Source organism: Agelaius phoeniceus, chromosome 6, assembly GCF_051311805.1.
Source record: "Agelaius phoeniceus isolate bAgePho1 chromosome 6, bAgePho1.hap1, whole genome shotgun sequence".
NCBI classification, from domain to species: domain Eukaryota; kingdom Metazoa; phylum Chordata; class Aves; order Passeriformes; family Icteridae; genus Agelaius; species Agelaius phoeniceus.
In genome coordinates, this window is record NC_135270.1 from 29,140,550 (window position 1) to 29,158,952 (window position 18,403).

The window sequence follows — 18,403 nt, forward strand, 5'->3', positions numbered from 1 at the left end:
TTGAGTCACCTTTAAGTAGTCCCAAGAAAAGATAAGCTTTAATAGGACTGAAATCCATAGAGCTTTCTAGAAATTATAAAACCCCCAACTTTTACAAGTTAACAGGGAATGAGATTAGCCAACTATCAAATACTTAAACCATACTCCAAGAAGACTAGATTAGAGATTAAGTTCTACAGAAGATGAAGCATTGTATTAAATAGTCTTGAGTTCTTCTCTAAGGAGAACTGTCACAGACCAAAATGTTTCTTTTACAATTAAAGCAAATGATCAAACAAGAAAAAAAAACAGTCTTACTTTCTTGAATCCATAAACCCCACTGAGTTTATCGTCCCTTCTGGCTTTTTCCATCCGATCAGATACTTGCTAGTAGCACCCTGGCGAGGGTAGAAAGTCCTAGGACCAGACGAGGAAGAAGAGGAGGAGGAGAAAGAAGGTGCAAGCTGGGGAGAAGTAGCAGAATGAAGCTCTTCTTTAGGTGAGCTTCTGGCACTGGTGAAAACAACAGGGCTGGCAGAGTGTCGTGAGCTCATGGTACTAGGAGAAGAACATAAAGACAAAAATTGCCTCAAATCTATGTATACAGGCCTGGTTTAATTGATTTTAGAGCAGAACTCTGGGCACAAGAAGTTATTCTTATCAACAGCAGATAGAGTAGCAAAACCAGTCTGCTCTTCTTAAGGGCCTTCCACCAACGTGTCATTAAAAATACCTCACATAGTAATGGAAAAATTTTGCAAGCAACCTTTGGGGATACAATACAACCACCCTTCACAAAATGGGAAACTGGCATTAGGCAGTTTAAAAGTAATACATGAGATTTTAGTCGAATTAGCAAAAAAGAACCGAAGTCCGAATTCTTGCTGGAATTCCTGGCTTTAAAAGAAAACATATTTTGAGGGAATTTAAGCAACAAGAAACATCTCTTTAAAACCCCAAAACAAACTAAAGAAGAAACCAATATAGCTCTCAAAATAGGGCTTCCTGAATTTTACCTCAAAATCATTTATTAAGCATTTGCAAGGAAAAAAAAACAAGCCTAAATTGAGAAGTTAGTGCCAGTCTCTAACATATATTACCATTTGTCAAGACAGAAAATGGAGCTGGGAACACCAACTGCAGCTTGTTGGGAGAAGGAGAGGGACTTGAGATGGAAGATACTCTTTAGTTATGCTGATGCTCAAATCTGATGAAACTTGTTTCCTATCAGGAGTGCTAGGCCTTGGACAATATTTACTATAACAACCTTAAAAGGTCAGTCATCTATAAGCACAATAACAGGAAATCGTTGTGTACAACTTTAATACTGAAATAACATTATATATCTGGAGATCAGTTTTCTACCAGCTCTCTACACAACTTAGCCACATTTTCATCCCTGGATCCAACACTGCAGTGAAGGAACTTGAAACAGATGGCCCCATGGTAAAGAACAGTTTCTGACTGAGAAATAAAAATTAGCTGGAAGGCTAAATAAAGTCACTGAATAATCTCTTCTTCCTTTGCATAGCAGGAAATTCATCATCAATCTTTTCATAACTTAATAAAACAATGCATTTTAACATCTATCCCTCTTACTGAAACAGAAAAAAAGAATTTAAGGTTAAATTTAATGTTGCCACCTGGGAAAATAATACCACCTACGTTTAGTCTTAAGCAGTCAGTTACCTAATCTATGCCACTTGTCTGGCTCCTGCTCTAGTAGTCCATGAAGAAATATCCCAAGGAGGCGGTTCTTCTTGTCTTAAATTAGAGATCTCAGATATGCAGGATGAATTAATGGTTTGGAGTTTCTTCTGTCTCTTCATTGACAACAGATGGAGTCAAAAGAATAACCCTGAAATCTGTTTCATTTTCATGTGGCTCAAGTTAAGCACCACAATTCCCAGCACTGAAGTGCTGTTGGCTTGATGAACAGTCTGGGGGCACTGCAGTCCAGGGGCATCACAAGAGGGGCAAGATGGACCCTCTCCATTTCCATACAAATTAAATTGCAATAATACAGATTTTGTATTAAAGAATTATATTTCTTCCTTCCCTCCATCTCTACATGTGAAAGGCCTATACAAAAGACAGCAGACTGAGAAAACACAGGAAGATATTTTCCTGTCCATCAATCCCATATATTTGGTGCTGCACAGCCCAACCTTCATATTTGTAACAGATATAAGCAAGCGTAATTTATAGCAAGAAAGCAGAGAAAATTAAGAGCTATGGGAATAGGCAGTAAATATTTCTCTATTTCCCCTTTGTCTCTTCCAATACTGAAAATATCTCCTACGCATGCTGAGCAAGCCAGCCTATCTGTAAGGTATCACTACCACAGCATAAACTGCCATTTTTACCCCCTCCTAAATACTCTCAAGAAGTAGAAAAGTCTGCTTCAGTGTAGGGAAAAAGGAGAAAGGAATCTCTGTCCACATTTCAGAATTCTTCAACCCATCAAGTATTTCTCAAGGAAGTGCTAGTTGTGACAAATAATTTGTTAATAAAAACCAGTAAAAATAAATATTCAGCTCCTGGATAGGCTACTGGTGTTGACCCTTAATGTTACTGGGGAAAGAAGGCAACAATGATGTTAATTATGCTTGACATAAAATTCATATAAGATGCATATATATGTATAATATTTATTATGTAACATACTATAAATACACATTGTGCATTTTAGGTCTTATTATTTGAATATTTATTATAATACGCATAATAGGTGCCAAGAGCAGCCTGGTAAATGCTAGGAAAATTAGCATGCAATTTAAAATATGGTTTTCTTGAAGGGGCGTTGCATATTTTGAGGTGTGGTTTTTACAATATAGGATTTTTGGGAAGATATTCTGCTTCAGGACTATGCACAGAATTGTGAATATGACTGAAGCTTTTCATCCTACCAGTAAACACAGGCAGGCCAACAGGATACTGACAGGTATAGAGACACAATTGTTAAATGAGAGCATATTTGGAGAGCAAAAGGCTTTGGATATACTCTACAAAAACTAAATCAGAGCTCAAGCACTATGGTAGTGATGGGAAGTTATTAGAATATTTGACACCAGGAAGCATGCAGAGAATTCATCATACTGCAACAGATGCCTAGACCAGGTTAGTTTTATCTGCAAGAGATTGAGTCTTCTTTCTCAGGACACAGAGATGGTCACTATTGGTCCCTTATCTCCCACTTCAATTATTGAGACACCAAGGATTGAATTATAAAAATCATGCAAATACTACACGACTGTCTGCAAGAATTTCAGATGAGCCATTCATAAAAGCACTCTACAATAAATAATATTTTAAGTATCTTAAAATAATCAGAATTAATAAAAAATGTACTTGATTACAAATAGTCAAGATTATCCTTTTAATTTTGGTAAGAAGACCATAAGAAACTGTATAGCTTAGGTAGAAATGAAAGTTTGATTTCATTTTTTTTTTTTGTAAGGAACTCATGCCATCAGCACATACTGCTTCATTTAATGACATTCAGCTATAATGATTCCGTATAATTACTGGCCTACATAATGCAGTTCTCCGGGGATGCTATGAGAAATCTGCACAATCATCAGGAAGGACTTTGGGAATGGGGGTGGAAAAGAAAAATAAAACCCAGCCAGAAGCTCTGCTATAAAAGTTAATCACTATAATTTACATTTTGCCACCAGTTCTCAGGTACTAGTTCTTTTATGCACCATTAAATGATCTGAGCAGTAATTATCACTCTTGTCTTCTACAGACACAAACACTCTAATTTGTAGTTATTTTCTTTTCTTTTGTCACAGAGATCTTTTTAGGGCCATATTCCTTTTCTTCTTGCTCAGAAACCTAATTTTAAAGACATTCCAGACATTATGGCATCCACAGGCAAAAGATAAAAAAATGAGAAGCAACAAAGGATAGCAATTTAGAAGCTGATAGAGAAACACACCAATTAAGCTGTTAATTTCTCATGAAAAGTAGCCTATTCAGAATCTTTCTTTTGTCTCCCCTCCTTCACCTTCGTGAAGCAGGCATCTTCATAATAATCTCCATAATCTGTGCTTGTCTTTTGGAAGTGCCACTTTAACCAGCTTCCAGCTCCAAGCTTTTGTGCCTCCACAGAGGAAGCAATGAGAAAGGAGTTGGGAGCAAACAGCTGGATGACCTAGGGTTCCACTGCTGTTCAGTGTGCAACCAACTGAGGATGCCACAAGAAACAAAATCAAAGCTTTTTATCCTAGACTGTGCCTTTGTTTGATTGTGAGGCATCAAATACATCCTCTAGTCTTCAAAATAAGAAGTAATAAAGAAGGAACATGAGTCAATCTGTTTATAATCTGCCACAACAAACGATGTGTGTGCAAGTATTTCTGCATTTCTCAAGTATCATGTCCCACGTGTTCTACAAACTGCTACTACACCTTTTTGTAAAGAGTTGCATTATTAACATCTCAGTTTTAAATGAAACTTGGCCAAAAGAAACCTCAACTATTTTCTCCAGAATAAAGCCCAGGAAACCTGTATCTGGAAATTTCAGTGACAGCCCCAAATGACAAGGAGAATAATTCCAAAATTCCAATACAATCAGAGAAACATCACGTTAATTAATCCACACCAACTAGAGAAAACACTGTGTTTGGAGACACAATGTTATAATATAATAAATAATGAGACAACAACCTAGACACCAGTTTGCAGGCATGTTGCAAAGTATATTATATATGGAAGAAAAGAACTGTCATGGTGTGCCTGCCCTGCAAAGTGTTTCTTTCTATAAAATTTTCTCAGCTTTTCTGGGGAACTAACCCTATTTGGTGCTTGAAGAAGAAACCAGAATCACAGATATACAAAGATGCCATTCCATTAGGCTTTACAATAAAGTTTCCATGACTTACATACATTTTCCAGGATTCTTTAAGTGGCTTCAGAAAAAATCCTTCCAAATGACAATGCTACTAACTTTATTGCAATCAGCATTTTGTATAATAATCTCAACACTTGATGTCACTTCCAGTTACATTCAGACAAGTACTGCAGGAGTGTTAAAAAATGCACATAAAACATGCTTATCTTAAAATAAAAGGTGTAACACTGCAGACAATCATATAGACTTTTTACCTTCAAGAAAGGGAAACACACAAACATGGCAGAAATCTAAGTAAGTCCCTCTGCAGAGTGTTTTCTCCAGACTTGCTCAAGTTCTTCATGCATATGCAGCTACTGGAAACACACCAGTCTCAAACATCTGGGTGGGATTTCTATCAATTGAGCATGAGCTTTGGTGCCAAAAATGGCCAATGAAGAGAGGCAGTAAACCAGAGGGGACCACCATGAATGGATTATTTAGTGAAAATCACCATGACAAAGCACATGGAGAACATTACAGTCTCTATGACAACCCTTTATTTACAGCTACTGTATGAGGAATTAGTGAACTGTTCTCAAACATCTAGTCTTGCACAGTGGCTTTGTTCAACACAATTACCAGAAATTGGTTTGGACTTCCAGTCTACAGGTATTTTTGCTACACACTCAAAACAGAGGTGTCTTGAAAATAAAAATGCAACAGTCAAGCTCCACAAGGCAAACAAATTATGATGATCCCACATCCTCCCTGAAAGACCTATGGTTTTTTTTTCTTGCTGCTAGTATGACAGAGTAGGAATATTTTTTGAAAGCACACTGAATATTTCTTGGAAAATGCGTTAGGAAAATGGTCTAGAATATTTTCTGGTTGTAATAGCACCAATTAACTTGTAAAGTGTGTATCTTCCATTTGAGGTGTTTAAGCACATTACAGATGTACTTGCTATTGCTGATTTTACAAGTGGCAAAACTGAGGGAGAGAGGGAAGGTGACTGTAACCTGTCATACCCACAAGCCTGCAGCAGAATGAGATTAATCTACAAGTTAGCACTCCCAAGCAAATTGCTCTTGCTATTGATCATACCAACTGCGAGCAGATTTCCAAACACAAAGCCTGGGGGAAAGAAATGCAAAACATCTGAAATGAGTACTTACAAGACTAAGAATAAATTCAACATTAAGCTATTCATTAATAACAGGGACAGATCTCCTTTCTGATCCATACATGAACTGCAGTTGTTACAAGATATTCCCCATGAACACATCAGACATGTCTGTCTTACACATAGTTCAGTAGCAGCAGTTTAGTACAGAATATGCTCTTAAAGACTTTTAGTACTATAAGGAGTAGCAGATGCGAAGACTAAAGATGGTCTTAATTTCAAGCATTCTGCACAGTGAAATCTTTCAAAACACTGATTAACTTAAGTAGAACCTCTTCTCTTCAACATCCACTTCTCACTTTTGATAGGTTAAGAGAGTGAGAATGGGAAAATGATGGGGGAGCAATCATACAAGAGGTGAAATTACCTTGTATGTGAGACGGCATCACTTAAACTGTAAGCACTGTTCTCCCTTGTGAGAGGGTTGGAGGCAGGCTGACTCTTGCTGTGAATATCCAGGCTGAGTGAAGATTCAGCTTTCCGGTCCATGTGGCTGTCCTTTTCCAATGTCCTGTCTGCAATGGAGACCACTTCACTGGAGCTGTGCCACAGCGGGGCCACCTTCTCCTTGGCCAGGCCTGTGCGGGGCGAGGTGGCAGCCCCCAGGGAGGCGGTGCTGCCGTGGCTGGGCCCGTAGGAAGTGGTGTCGATGCCGCTGTCGGCTGATGTCCCTTGAAGGTAGTTGTAGCTGTTGAGCTCTGACTCCGTGCGCTCTCCACTGTCATACCATTTCTCATCGCTGTGAGCACTGGAGGCATTGCTGGAGAGTGTATTGCTGCTGGAATGGCTGGAGTAGTGGCTGTCAGACTACAGAAGAAACAACAAAGTTATGGCAATGGAGAAGAGAAAATAAAGGGTTACAAATGTCACCACTGTACAGTAGGAGCTCTCCTCCCTGGAGGTACTGGATAGATACATTGAGGAGACTAATAAACTCTAAAAGTTGGATTCCAACACAATGCACATCCTCTGTGCTGGGTGCACATAAAAAATGTTTCTTATGGATTTGGAAAGTAGGGAAAGCCTGAGTCTATTATATTTTGTCCCAAAATATCTTGTGGTGGTTCCTTTCAAGCACAGTTCTGCTCAGTCCAGTCCAATGAAAGTGGCTGAACTAGGTCGACTTTGACTTGATTTATAACTACAATAATTAAAAATATTCTAATTTTAAGACTGTAATCTTTTACAACATGAAGCACAACCAATCCACAGAAAGTAAATGCTATTTTAGCAATCCAATTGCCTATCAAAAAGTCAAAGAAGAGCATAGCCACTTCTCTTCCTCCTCTTGGCAGTAGGGTGTCTTACCTCCTCAACAGGAATGTCCTTTGCGAATGACCAGTGAACCATCATTTAACTAATGTGAAACTGCTTTCCAAAAAGCAGAGTTGCATGAAAAGCAGCTTTAATGTAATGCTTTTAAATTATCCCATCAGGTCATGCCAGTGCCTGGCTGGTTTCTATGTCCTGCCCTTGGTCACAGCCCACTATTACAAAGAAACTGAATGTCCTTAATTTCATAGTGGTGGAATATCCCATTTCAAGAATTTCTTTTGTCAGACACTTACTGCTCAGTAGCTCATCTACCTTTGGGGCATTTATAACCATTTGAATTCTACTGAACTTAGATAAGTTCTCATCTACAGAAATGAAGTAGTAGGCAACAGACCTGTTGGATGACCACATGGCCTGGGAAAAAGGGAATTGATGGAAAGGAGACTTACAAGTTTTCTATTTGTCTACCATTTTACTGAACAGACATACAGTCCTAGACAAATATAAGAAACAGATACTGCTTCTGTTTTCACAAGGAAATAGGGAACAGATGCATACTGAGAACAAGGAATCATCAGCATCCATGTCTTTATTTATTATAAAGAAAGAATTGACAGGAAAATGGGAGAATATGAAGTTGATCTGGACTCCTAGTTATCTCCAATTAAAGTTACTTTTCTTCATTAAGAACTTCATCACTTGCCCATCCATCTGTCCATATAATAAAGACTTACTTTAACAATGACTAAACCAGAATAATGCAAGCATTAATAAATCCAGTGTTTCACTTGGCACTCAAGCTAATGAGTTATGTACTACATCACTATGCAGTCAAATACATCTCATGAAAAACAGGTCAATCTAAATTTAAAAACTAGTCTGTGCTTCTAAGAATACGAAGACAGGTGTGTTACTCTTCGGGTTTCTTTGGTATTTTCTTCTTTAAATAATACATGTGATGCTATGAATTAATAATCTAAAAGCAACACTGCCAATTTCATTGAAAGAATAATGGTGGCAAGCAGGAGCAAATTAAAGACTGGAACCAATTAAAGGCTTTCACACATCTAAATAAATGCAAGTAATACTTTCAGTAACATCATGCAAGACAACTCTGTATTTTAGCCTGCAGTACAAATAAAAAGAAGTAATACAGCTTATTGAGGATTTTAAAGCTTAAAGTGTACTTCTTTTATTACAGTGTCTTCAGTAATTTTCAATACATTTTAAATTTATGAACTTTACTGTATTTATCTATCTCTCTGTATACAAATTGGGCAGTGACAGTCTCCACAAAGGTATAAATAGTTAACTCTGCAGAGACAGAATTTACTATTTAGAACTTCAAAACAAATAAACCAAGTAAGGTTTTTTTTCAGCAGGATTCCAGGAGACAGACTTCCAACAGTGTATGTTATGAAAAAAGAGAAAATACAGAACAAAAATCACCAGTCTGTCTCAAAAGCAGCAGCTTTCTGGCCATTGCATTAGAAGATACACTAGTTAAACTGCAAGTCTTACATGTGAAGTCTAGGAATAGCTTTGCAAATTTCTACTAATCCTTTACTTCTTACAAGATAACAGACAAGAGGTTGCTGTTCAACTGGCAGCAAATCTTTATTAACTAGTAAATATTTCAGTACACAGTGCTGTAGGATTTAGGCACCAACAGGCCTGCTCTGCTGCATTCTCCATGTTCCAAGGAACAGAATTTTTTTTTCTTTGCTTTTTTTAAAAATTGACATTCTAAATATAACTTAGAAGAACACTTTTGGTATCAAGAGCTTGTAGAGCAAAAGTGACACATTAAATAATTCCTTTTTTGGAATAACTTACATGACCCTGCTTATTTGGAGACAAGTGTACCACAGGATCCTGTCTCATCAGTCTTCCACTGGGGCTCTCTCGGAAGGACGGCAGCACTTTTGAGACTGCTGGGAGATGGCACGTTGGCTCTGCAACACAGCACACACCATGGACTGAGAGAGCAGTGCTACAAGCTAAGAAAAAATCTAACCTTATTTTACACTGCAATTCTTCCAACACTACCTCAGCCAAAATCAGGTACATATTGTGACAGAACACAGGGAAGGAAGTAGGGGCCCATTCCTGCCTGGTGTAAATCATTAAGGCTTCATGAAAAACCAGCTGCCACCATTCTGACTTTGGTTAGAACAACCTGAACAGTATCATGTCCCCACTGTCCAAGAGCACTATATCAGAGCATTTAAACAGCAGACTATTCCCTTTCACAGGGTACTGACATTGGATCTCTAAATGCTTGACACCTGCTGACAAGAGATTTAAAAGACTCAACACCCACATTTCCTTAAATGGCATTCTATGCAAGGCAGGACAATAGCAAGTCTACAGTGATCACTTGAATGAATCCATTTTCCCCAGTACAACTACTACACATATTTCTTACCAAAGTTGAGTTAAATAAACGTTTTCTATCTTAAACACTGCTGGCTGTAAATGTGGAAACTGCATAGATGTACGAAAGGAATACTTACTAAACTAAACCTGACAAGAGTGAATGGAAGTCAAATCACTCATCTTACATGGATACTCAGAGGAATACACTTCGCCAATAAAACTTATTTTCCCAGGAGATAACTGTGAAGTCTAGAGGGTGTTCAGACACAGCACAGCCTGTTAGGTAGGTAATTGCCTTCTCAGAGCCCAAGGTCAGTATTTTAAAAGAATCTCTCTCAGTTATGAGCTTTTACATATACTTCTACATATATTCTGCTCTTCTAAAAATGCTCCTTTTAAGTAGAATGTGTTGACAAACATCAAGTACTTAACAATATCCATTGTAAATAGTAGTGTTTTCTCCACCACAGCTACAGTTTGTTCATCTTGATCTGCAGCATCATGAGCTTTTTAAAAAACAAATAAAAGCTGTGAGTTTTTTTTAAAAGAATAATAATCATAATACCAGTAATAATATCATCAAACTTGATTTCCCCTGGCAAGTGGTAGCAAGCAGTGTTGGTGAACACAAAACAAACTGCTCTGTAGCAAAGGATAGGCCAGGAAGGTGTCAGTGTGTGGATTCACTACAGCTAAAGCCTTATTTACCCTGAGACAGATTATCCCAAGTGGAAGCGTACTTATTTGTCAAAAAACAAACTTTCACCTGGATTCACCAAATTGACAATAAAGTCTCCAATCAGAGATGCAGCTTCCAATTCTATGAAAGCAGGACAATACACAAGAGATAAAATACAGGGATTTTACGTCACTGTGCATTTCTCATCCTTTTCCAAATGCTGGAGTCATCTCTCCTACCATGTAATTTTTCCTGTTCTTTCTGGCTTTCTTTATTTTGCTAATATGTTGACACCTGACACTATAAAACAGAACTTGTTGGCAGCTCCCTCAGTGCCAGCACCAACACCCAACTATTGGTCTGCAAAAGTAATGCTGAGCAAAAAGATAATTTTTACATGTGTCATTACCATCACACAGCTTCAAAACATATGTGATTAAAATTGTTCTGTCAAAACGAGAACTGCAGATTAGTTTAATCATAGTTTTTTACTGTGAATATGGGGGGAGTTGTGAGGGAGGGACTGACAGATGGCTTTGATGACAAGGCACAGCTTACTGAGGTTGTGAAGGTGTGTGAACCAAGAACATCTTCAGAACCAGAGGCTGGCAGCATATACCTTAAATTCCTCATGTCACTGAAGCGTATTCTCCCTAGAACATTAGTCCATTTGTACAGTGATGCAATAACAAAGTATGGAATTGTTTAATCTAGGATAAAAAAATTTAGAGAAACACAATCTAGCAACCTTGGCCAGGGTCATCATGTTGGAAAACTACTGTTTGTAGATAGGACATTTTCACTGGTGTCAGTCTTACCAGTAATCCTTTCAAGTCAAGCCATAGTTGTAGCAAAAGGCCTATGTGCAAGAACTTCAAATGAAGGCCTAACAGTATAAATTCTCAGTACCTAGCTGTTTTATGTAGTTAATGTGTTCCCTCAGCTGACAGCTTAATGGCTATATGCAATGAAAACGTATACATTTGTGAAAGGTGATTACCTACTTATAGATTTACTTCACTATTTAAACTTTAATTGCATTTTTTCCATTTTATACATGGTGTTTTTATAGCTTCAATGATCAAACAATCAATTTGCATTTATATAGCACCATTTGAAAAGGAAGCATCACAAGTACTTTAGCTAACTAAGGAAATATTGAACTAAGCCAAGCCACTCAGGAGAGCAGGTAAGGTCAAACAAGTCCTCGGCAGCAAGACAAATTTATAAGTGTGTCTGCTCAGCTGCTTCTAAAAGGACAGAATGTTTCAGGGTAAGAGCACTAAGGCAGATTTAATCCCACAGTCAAATAAGGAAATTAAATCAGTTCTTCCTCAGGTGATACTCCTAGGTCTCCAGGAAGCAGACTGCAGAAGCTTCAGTGCATGCTCCAGACCTAATTATTCATCCCGATGAACAAGGCTAACTTTGAAAGGCGCTGAAAGCAGCGTCCTTGAGAGGGCTCAGCATGTGCCAGGAGAGGCAGGGCCAAGGTCAGAGCTCCGTACGTACCCAGCTGGTCAGCGATGCTGTCCTCGCTCCTCTGCCAGCTGGGCGTGGACTTGCCGCTGCCGCCCGTGTCCGACTGCGTGCTCTGCCTGTCAATGGAAGCGGGGGATCTGCGGCTAATTCCAAACCTGTTCTCCCCAAACACAAAGCAGATAAGCATTTTAAATATACATAAACCTTGCACAAGGGGAAAAAAGAGCACTTTTAAGAAGCCAGTGTCAAACAACAGGGCAAACCAATGCACAGCACAAATGCTTGAGGGATTTATAATGCTTTGCCATTTCATTTTTGCGGTAGCTCTCCAGACCCTTTTACCAGCTTTAATGCGTACGATTACAATATACATTAATTTATTGAGCATCCTTGGGCAAGAACAACTGGTTACAATGCTACAATTGAAAAAAAAAGCAGATCAAAACATCAAGAAAGAAAACTATGCATTTTTATTTACACAGATGTTTACATGAAAAGGTGACCAGACTGTTACATGGTAATAGAAAACTCAACATAGTGAGTAAAACGTAAAAGTTTGGATAAAAACCACATAGGGAAATGAGGTGTGTTTATTGGGAAAAGATCAGATCCTTTCAACTACCTCAAAGCACTACCTCAAACTAGTCAAAGAAAGCATCAGAAAATTTGTTGGGACAATCCCATGTATCTCAGCCACTTCCCCGGGTTCCAACCAAGAGAGTAGTAAGTAAAGTAGATGCATATATGTCTGCATCACCCAGGTACCTCTGGGTGATGCAGACATATATGCCAACAACATGGATTTCTTTGGAACAATATTAACACTGCCAAACATGTTAAATAAGCCTCTCTAAAGTCGACTGTTGAATATGGATTCCCAAATCCTGGCGTTTGTAAATTCTTAAGTTATTTGATCATAAAATGATTTAAGTGGATTAGTGCAAATTAAATATAGCTGTAATAAGGTAGTGAGACATACACCTATTGCTGTAAAAGAAAGTATACAGGGCAAAATGAAAAGTTCAATGGACTTTGCAAATCTTGTCAGAATAGGCAGATGGATTTCAGAAAGATCAATAAAGACAGAATAAACTCAAGGAAATCAAGCTAATGACAAAAGAGACACACAGGGCCCATGTGCCACACTAAGCCTACATGCCTCATATGCCTAAAAGCCTGTAAGACTTGAAATCTACAGCTCTGTATTACATATAAATCACTTATAAGTCTGCAAGAATTATAGCTTGGTTCAGAAATAGCAAATCAGTCATTAAGAATTCATCAAGAACAATGTATTTCTGAGGTTTTTATTTTAATAGGATATACCCTGAAAGAAAAAGAAAATCCTTCTACTTTATGTGCACAGAATAACACACAAAATAATGATAAGCTGATATATCATCCTTATATCAATGAGTTTCTCTATCTGTAATGTCTAATAAAATGAGAGAAAATGAAATAGCCCACCTGTGATGTATACTCTATGAGCTACAGACTGCCCTACACAACCTCCAATGTAAGACACCTTCCCAGCTGTCAGAGCAAGCTCAGTGTGCTTATCCCACTTGAAGTTCACACATTTGGTAACTCAAATGAACCCACCACAGCAACATTAATTATATGGCTCAGAACAACAAAATCCCACTCCCATCCTCAAGAACAAGCAGCTGGAACACATTTGTAATGTGCAGCACACATTGAAATTTCAGCCTTCTAAAAATTCACCCAAACGTGATCATACTCCCCTTTTGTTCACTGCTCCCACTGCTCCCTGATACAGCCAGCATACATTTTGATGAATTAGAAAAAGTAAGGAAAACCTGTATATATCTGCCATCTGAATATAAACAATTTACATTGAAATTATGCAAAAAGTAACATTTTTCCTTTTCTATTCACACAGACTAAGTAGGATTTCACTGATCGAATACCTAAATTAAACATGATGATTTCAATACCAATTCAAGATATGTAAAAAAAGTCTAAACACAGCATTTCAAAGGTGACTGATTTCTTAAACACTGATCTTTGGTATAACTTTTAAGATTTGTAAACAAACTCTCATGATAAGAATGTATTTTCATGATAAAATAACTAGAAGCTGGTATCTAAAAGAAAAGGCCAAAAGCCCAAACAAATCTTGGTGCAATGAAGTTGCACTGCATCAATATTTTGTTTTCTCTTGTGATGTCCTCTTACCTAACCTCCGTTATGTTCATATGTATATAAGCTGTCAATCTATATATGATTAAATTTTACTTTCTACAATAATTTATTGTCAGTGCAATAGCGAACACACAAACACAGCATAAGTGTACAGAACACACATAAACACATCAAGATCAATGTGGATATTCTTGAAGGCAGGGAAGTTTCTGTCTAAACCCAGCTTAGTATATGGATCAATAATCTAGAGGCACCAATTACTGCTTGTACCAATGTCTGACAGAGGCTGGACCCACCATTCTGTCAGTTAAATTTCACAAACCTTCCAATTGTCACACTGTGTAACAACAAATAAATGTATGCACAAATGGTGAGGTTGAGATTTCCTGCACTGGGAAATCTCAGAGAGTAGTGTACCTAGAGCAAACTGGAACTTCACCTTTGGAAGATTACCTTCAGGACATGGCTCCCCCTTGGCCCTTATTTCAGCCCATCATTCTCTCTAACATCTTAGCAGCTCAATGTTACAATTTCTCTCCCCTACTTTAACAACCTATCCAGGGTAATGGATACCAGCCCTACCTGGGATACCAAACACAGCTGTGGAGCTGCCCTGAACCTGCTCTTTCAGACCAATCTCAACAGAAGATGAACATGGAACTGCATCGGCTTTTAGTAAAGGGACAGACATTTAATTCCTTCTTGAGGCAAGGAAAACATTCCTTCACAATCATATTTTTCATGCTTTCCATTTAGTCTTTACATGCTTACCATTCAGGTACATGTTTGGGAAATCCTGAGTAAGTATGATTGATGTGTACAAGGACAGTATGAGAGGCAAACTGCTTTCTTATGGGAATAGAACAAAACAGTAAAATAACCGGAGTCAAGAAATTGGGGTTTTTCTAAAGAGCATCCAATAAAGAACATGCAAAGTTCACCTATTAATTGCTTCTTTCATTATTCTGTTTAAACTGTGTTTCCTTGCACAGAATTAAAACTTCAACTCCAAAATGACAGTACAGCCAATATTTCTAGGACACATCTCCTTGCTGAAATTTCAAAATGCTTGAAGAATGGCATAGAGAACATATATTTATAACTAACTTAAAAGATGGAAAAGGGTTGGGATGGGTACTGGTCTGCTCTGAGGACAATTCAAATCAAACCTTCAAGTGTGCCTGAAAATCCCTTCTTACGCAAGCAGTTTTGCTTGTGGTGGTCAAAGGACATATGGCAGCAATACCTCTTTTGTAGTGCAAATGACGTAGTTGGAAAAGAGCAAACAATAATGGGAGCACAAGCTACTCATCAGAATTCAAGGTAACACAGAAATGCTGCTGGTGTGATGTGAATGAGCCAGGAAGTCTACAGAGGATAAAGAGGTTAAGTGCCTTTTTCCAGCTGCAGAGCCCTGGATAACCTATATCTAGTGTTTCCTCACAGCAAAGTTTAATAGGCTTAAGGGCAAATCTCCTAAAGTCAGTAGGACTTAAGCACAACTTAAACAATAACCAGAAGAGGCCTGATAGTGTCACGAATCAAAGCCTTCATGAAGGTGGGCAGCAGAGAAGAGACTGACTCTTCATAAAACCTCAAACTGAGCTGCAGGAAGGACAGGGGAGGACAAATCTTCAGTGCTGTGGAGCAAGAAGCAGTACTTTTTCAAACACGTGCTCAGAACAGTGTTCTCTGGGCTGACACAGAGCACCTAGAGGCAAAAGACAGTGCCCTTGTACTAAGCAGTTCTGGACAATGGCATTTAATCCCACTAATAATGTATCTTTTAAAACAAAGATATTTCTACTTTATAGAAGACCCAAACCAAAATGAATTACACACAATGACCTGGCAAAGTACTCAAGAATACTCCAGAGGGAAGACTTGCAGTGTGAACTATCAGCAGTTTTGTCCTTTTATCTTCTCTATAGGAAGTAATTTGGAATGTAGTTAACAACTCTTCTGCTGCCAATTATTTTTTTTCTCTACGTGGTGATCTTTGATTTATTGGTCCTTTCGGTGCTCTCCGAATATGATACAGATTTAATTTCTTCCTCTGCAAGTTGCCCCTTACATTGACACTTCAGAGAGTTTGAAGACTTCTGGAAAGTTGGAAGCTTTAAGACAGAATGACTGTGAATATGTGAAAAAGAAGCTAGCTGTGGATTAATTAGCACTTTTGTGCCTACACATCTTAGCTGCACTCAGTACTACTTTGCTTCAACTATTAACCAACTGCAAAGCCCCAAACCTATTACTTCTTTTCTTTTAGAATCTAAACCTGTGAAAGGAAGCAATTTGCCACGTGAAACCAGCACCTTTAATGAAGGTTTTTAAATATATAAAAGTCCTTCTGTGTAGTGACCTGAGCAGCTGTAGACTAGGAACAGAGAGAGCAGTTAGGCTGCAAGGTAAGAGTGGAAGCAAAGGATTTTTAAAACTGGCTTTTTCAAGAAGCATGACAGTGTTATTTGAAAACAGCCATGGTTTCATGCATGTAAACAACAGCTGACAGGAGCCTGTGTAAGCACTCCTTGAGCACACATTACAACAAATGGAACAGAGAAGAAAAAATCTGCCGAAACAGAATATGTGAAAAGTCTAGTGCCTACCCTTCTGGCATAGATTTTTGTCTGTACGTGCCCCCAGTAGAGCCGGTGTCACTGGAGGAGGATAAGTTGCTTGGAGAGTTGCGGCACTGCTGCGACCTTGCTAAGGCAATGGAGGAGACGGTGACGTAGACATCGGAGCCAGGGGACAGCCTGTGAGGGACCAAGGGAAGCCTCAAATCAGCAGGGTAACACTGCAAGGCACGCTCAAAAACACCCTGCAAACTGCCACAGCTGCAAGCAATGGTGTCATGGAGACAGCAGAAATCCCATCAGCTGAAGGATCAGACATTCCCCCCTTATTATCTACTGGAAACCATGAAAATCAACTGTAAAACCCTGGATGCATGGGAAGAAATAAAGGCAATGTGGGAAGAAAATTCTGGCATACATTAGGAAAAGATTCTGGTTTCTAAAGTCTGTTGTTACAGATTGATTGTAAAGACTAATGAAACATTACATTCCTCGTCAAAATAGCAAATAGAAGAAAATATTCCTAATTCTCATAGCAAACTCTTGCCTAGAACTTAAACTAAATGTAGCGAACTGCCTATGCAAACTCTTCCAAGAGTATCAAGTTTACCTCTACGCCACCAAACTTGTCCACATTAAAATACAAGGACTAAAAAAATGCAATGAAATCTATACATACCACCTTAAAGCTTAACATTCTAACACAAAACTATCTCAACAGATCAAGAACTCTGTTTGAAAACACAGACCTGAGTCACATAAAGCCTTCACCTGTCAGAATAACCATACAGCAAATAAACAGTCTAGAACTGCAATACATGAAGCTGGGCAGAATGGCTGGAAGCAGCAAGCTTATACTGCCCAACTCATATCCTGTTCTGTAGTCAAAGGCTTTTGTAGATAACTGCTAGCTTTGTGCATTTTGTTTCCCAAACCCCAGCAGAACTCACTGCTGTTAGCTAGTTCTTTGTTCTACTCAGTTGTGACTGAAGCTATTCAAAAGTTTTACAGTGATTTAAGCGAAGTTTGAATTACGCCATTCACAAACATCCAACTCCTACTGTGAACAAAAGCCTTTATTCATTTTATCTAGGAAAACAATAATTTGCACAAGCTAAATAATTTAATATTTGAAAAACAGATAATGACTTCAGTGAAATATATAGATAAATTGCCAGCACCCAGCTTGGGTCTTGGGCTTTAAAAGATCTTAGCCTGGCCATTTAATCTGGATGTCTAAATGAGTGGCAGATTTTAAATTAGCTCTCACCACAATAATGTAAAAACTTGAAAAGTTTAAAAATCTTTTGGAAATGAAAAACAATTATTGAAAAACAATTATTGATTAATTGTACTTATGTATGCACTTATATCAAAACAGTGTGTGTATATATATATTTATATTTACATTTATATCAAATGTGCATTGTCCTCCTAAGTACTTTGCAAGAAAGCAGTAAACAAAATCTTAAAATGGAAAGAGCAGTATGACTGGATCAAACATTTTTGCCATCTGGAATTTCATGAAGTGCATATAACTAATAGTTACTCTTTTTCTGAGACAAGAAAGGAATTATCTAAAGCCTGACCATGGTAAGTGCTACACCAATTCCAGTAATGCCTTCCTAGTCTACCAAACATATTTTAACTTATCCCACATTTATCAAGCAACTATTGTGAAATATTTGCTTGCAAAGAACATGGCTGAAGACTTGAAAACTTGGGGACCCATAAGCCAAGCAGTTTATTTTCCCAGAAGCTCTCCTCTAAAAAGAAGAAAAAATCGTTTGGCCACACAAAAATGCACTTTCATTAGCATTCGCTCACATATAAAGGTA

At 38.1% G+C, this 18,403-nt stretch overlaps 1 protein-coding gene across 4 annotated transcripts in view; it reads right to left on the bottom strand.

Annotated features, from left to right (window-relative positions):
• Window positions 1-18,403, bottom strand: part of SIPA1L1 (signal induced proliferation associated 1 like 1) — a 201,207-nt gene that overhangs the window by 11,655 nt on the left and 171,149 nt on the right. For all 4 annotated transcript variants that reach the window (XM_054635565.2, XM_054635566.2, XM_077180271.1 and 1 more), the window contains 5 exons: window positions 16,596-16,745; window positions 11,848-11,972; window positions 9,114-9,232; window positions 6,370-6,809; window positions 298-537 (listed from right to left, as the gene is read on the bottom strand). In XM_054635565.2, the coding sequence (XP_054491540.1) occupies window positions 298-537; window positions 6,370-6,809; window positions 9,114-9,232; window positions 11,848-11,972; window positions 16,596-16,745 (1,074 nt within the window). The remainder of the gene's footprint in view (window positions 1-297; window positions 538-6,369; window positions 6,810-9,113; window positions 9,233-11,847; window positions 11,973-16,595; window positions 16,746-18,403) is intronic.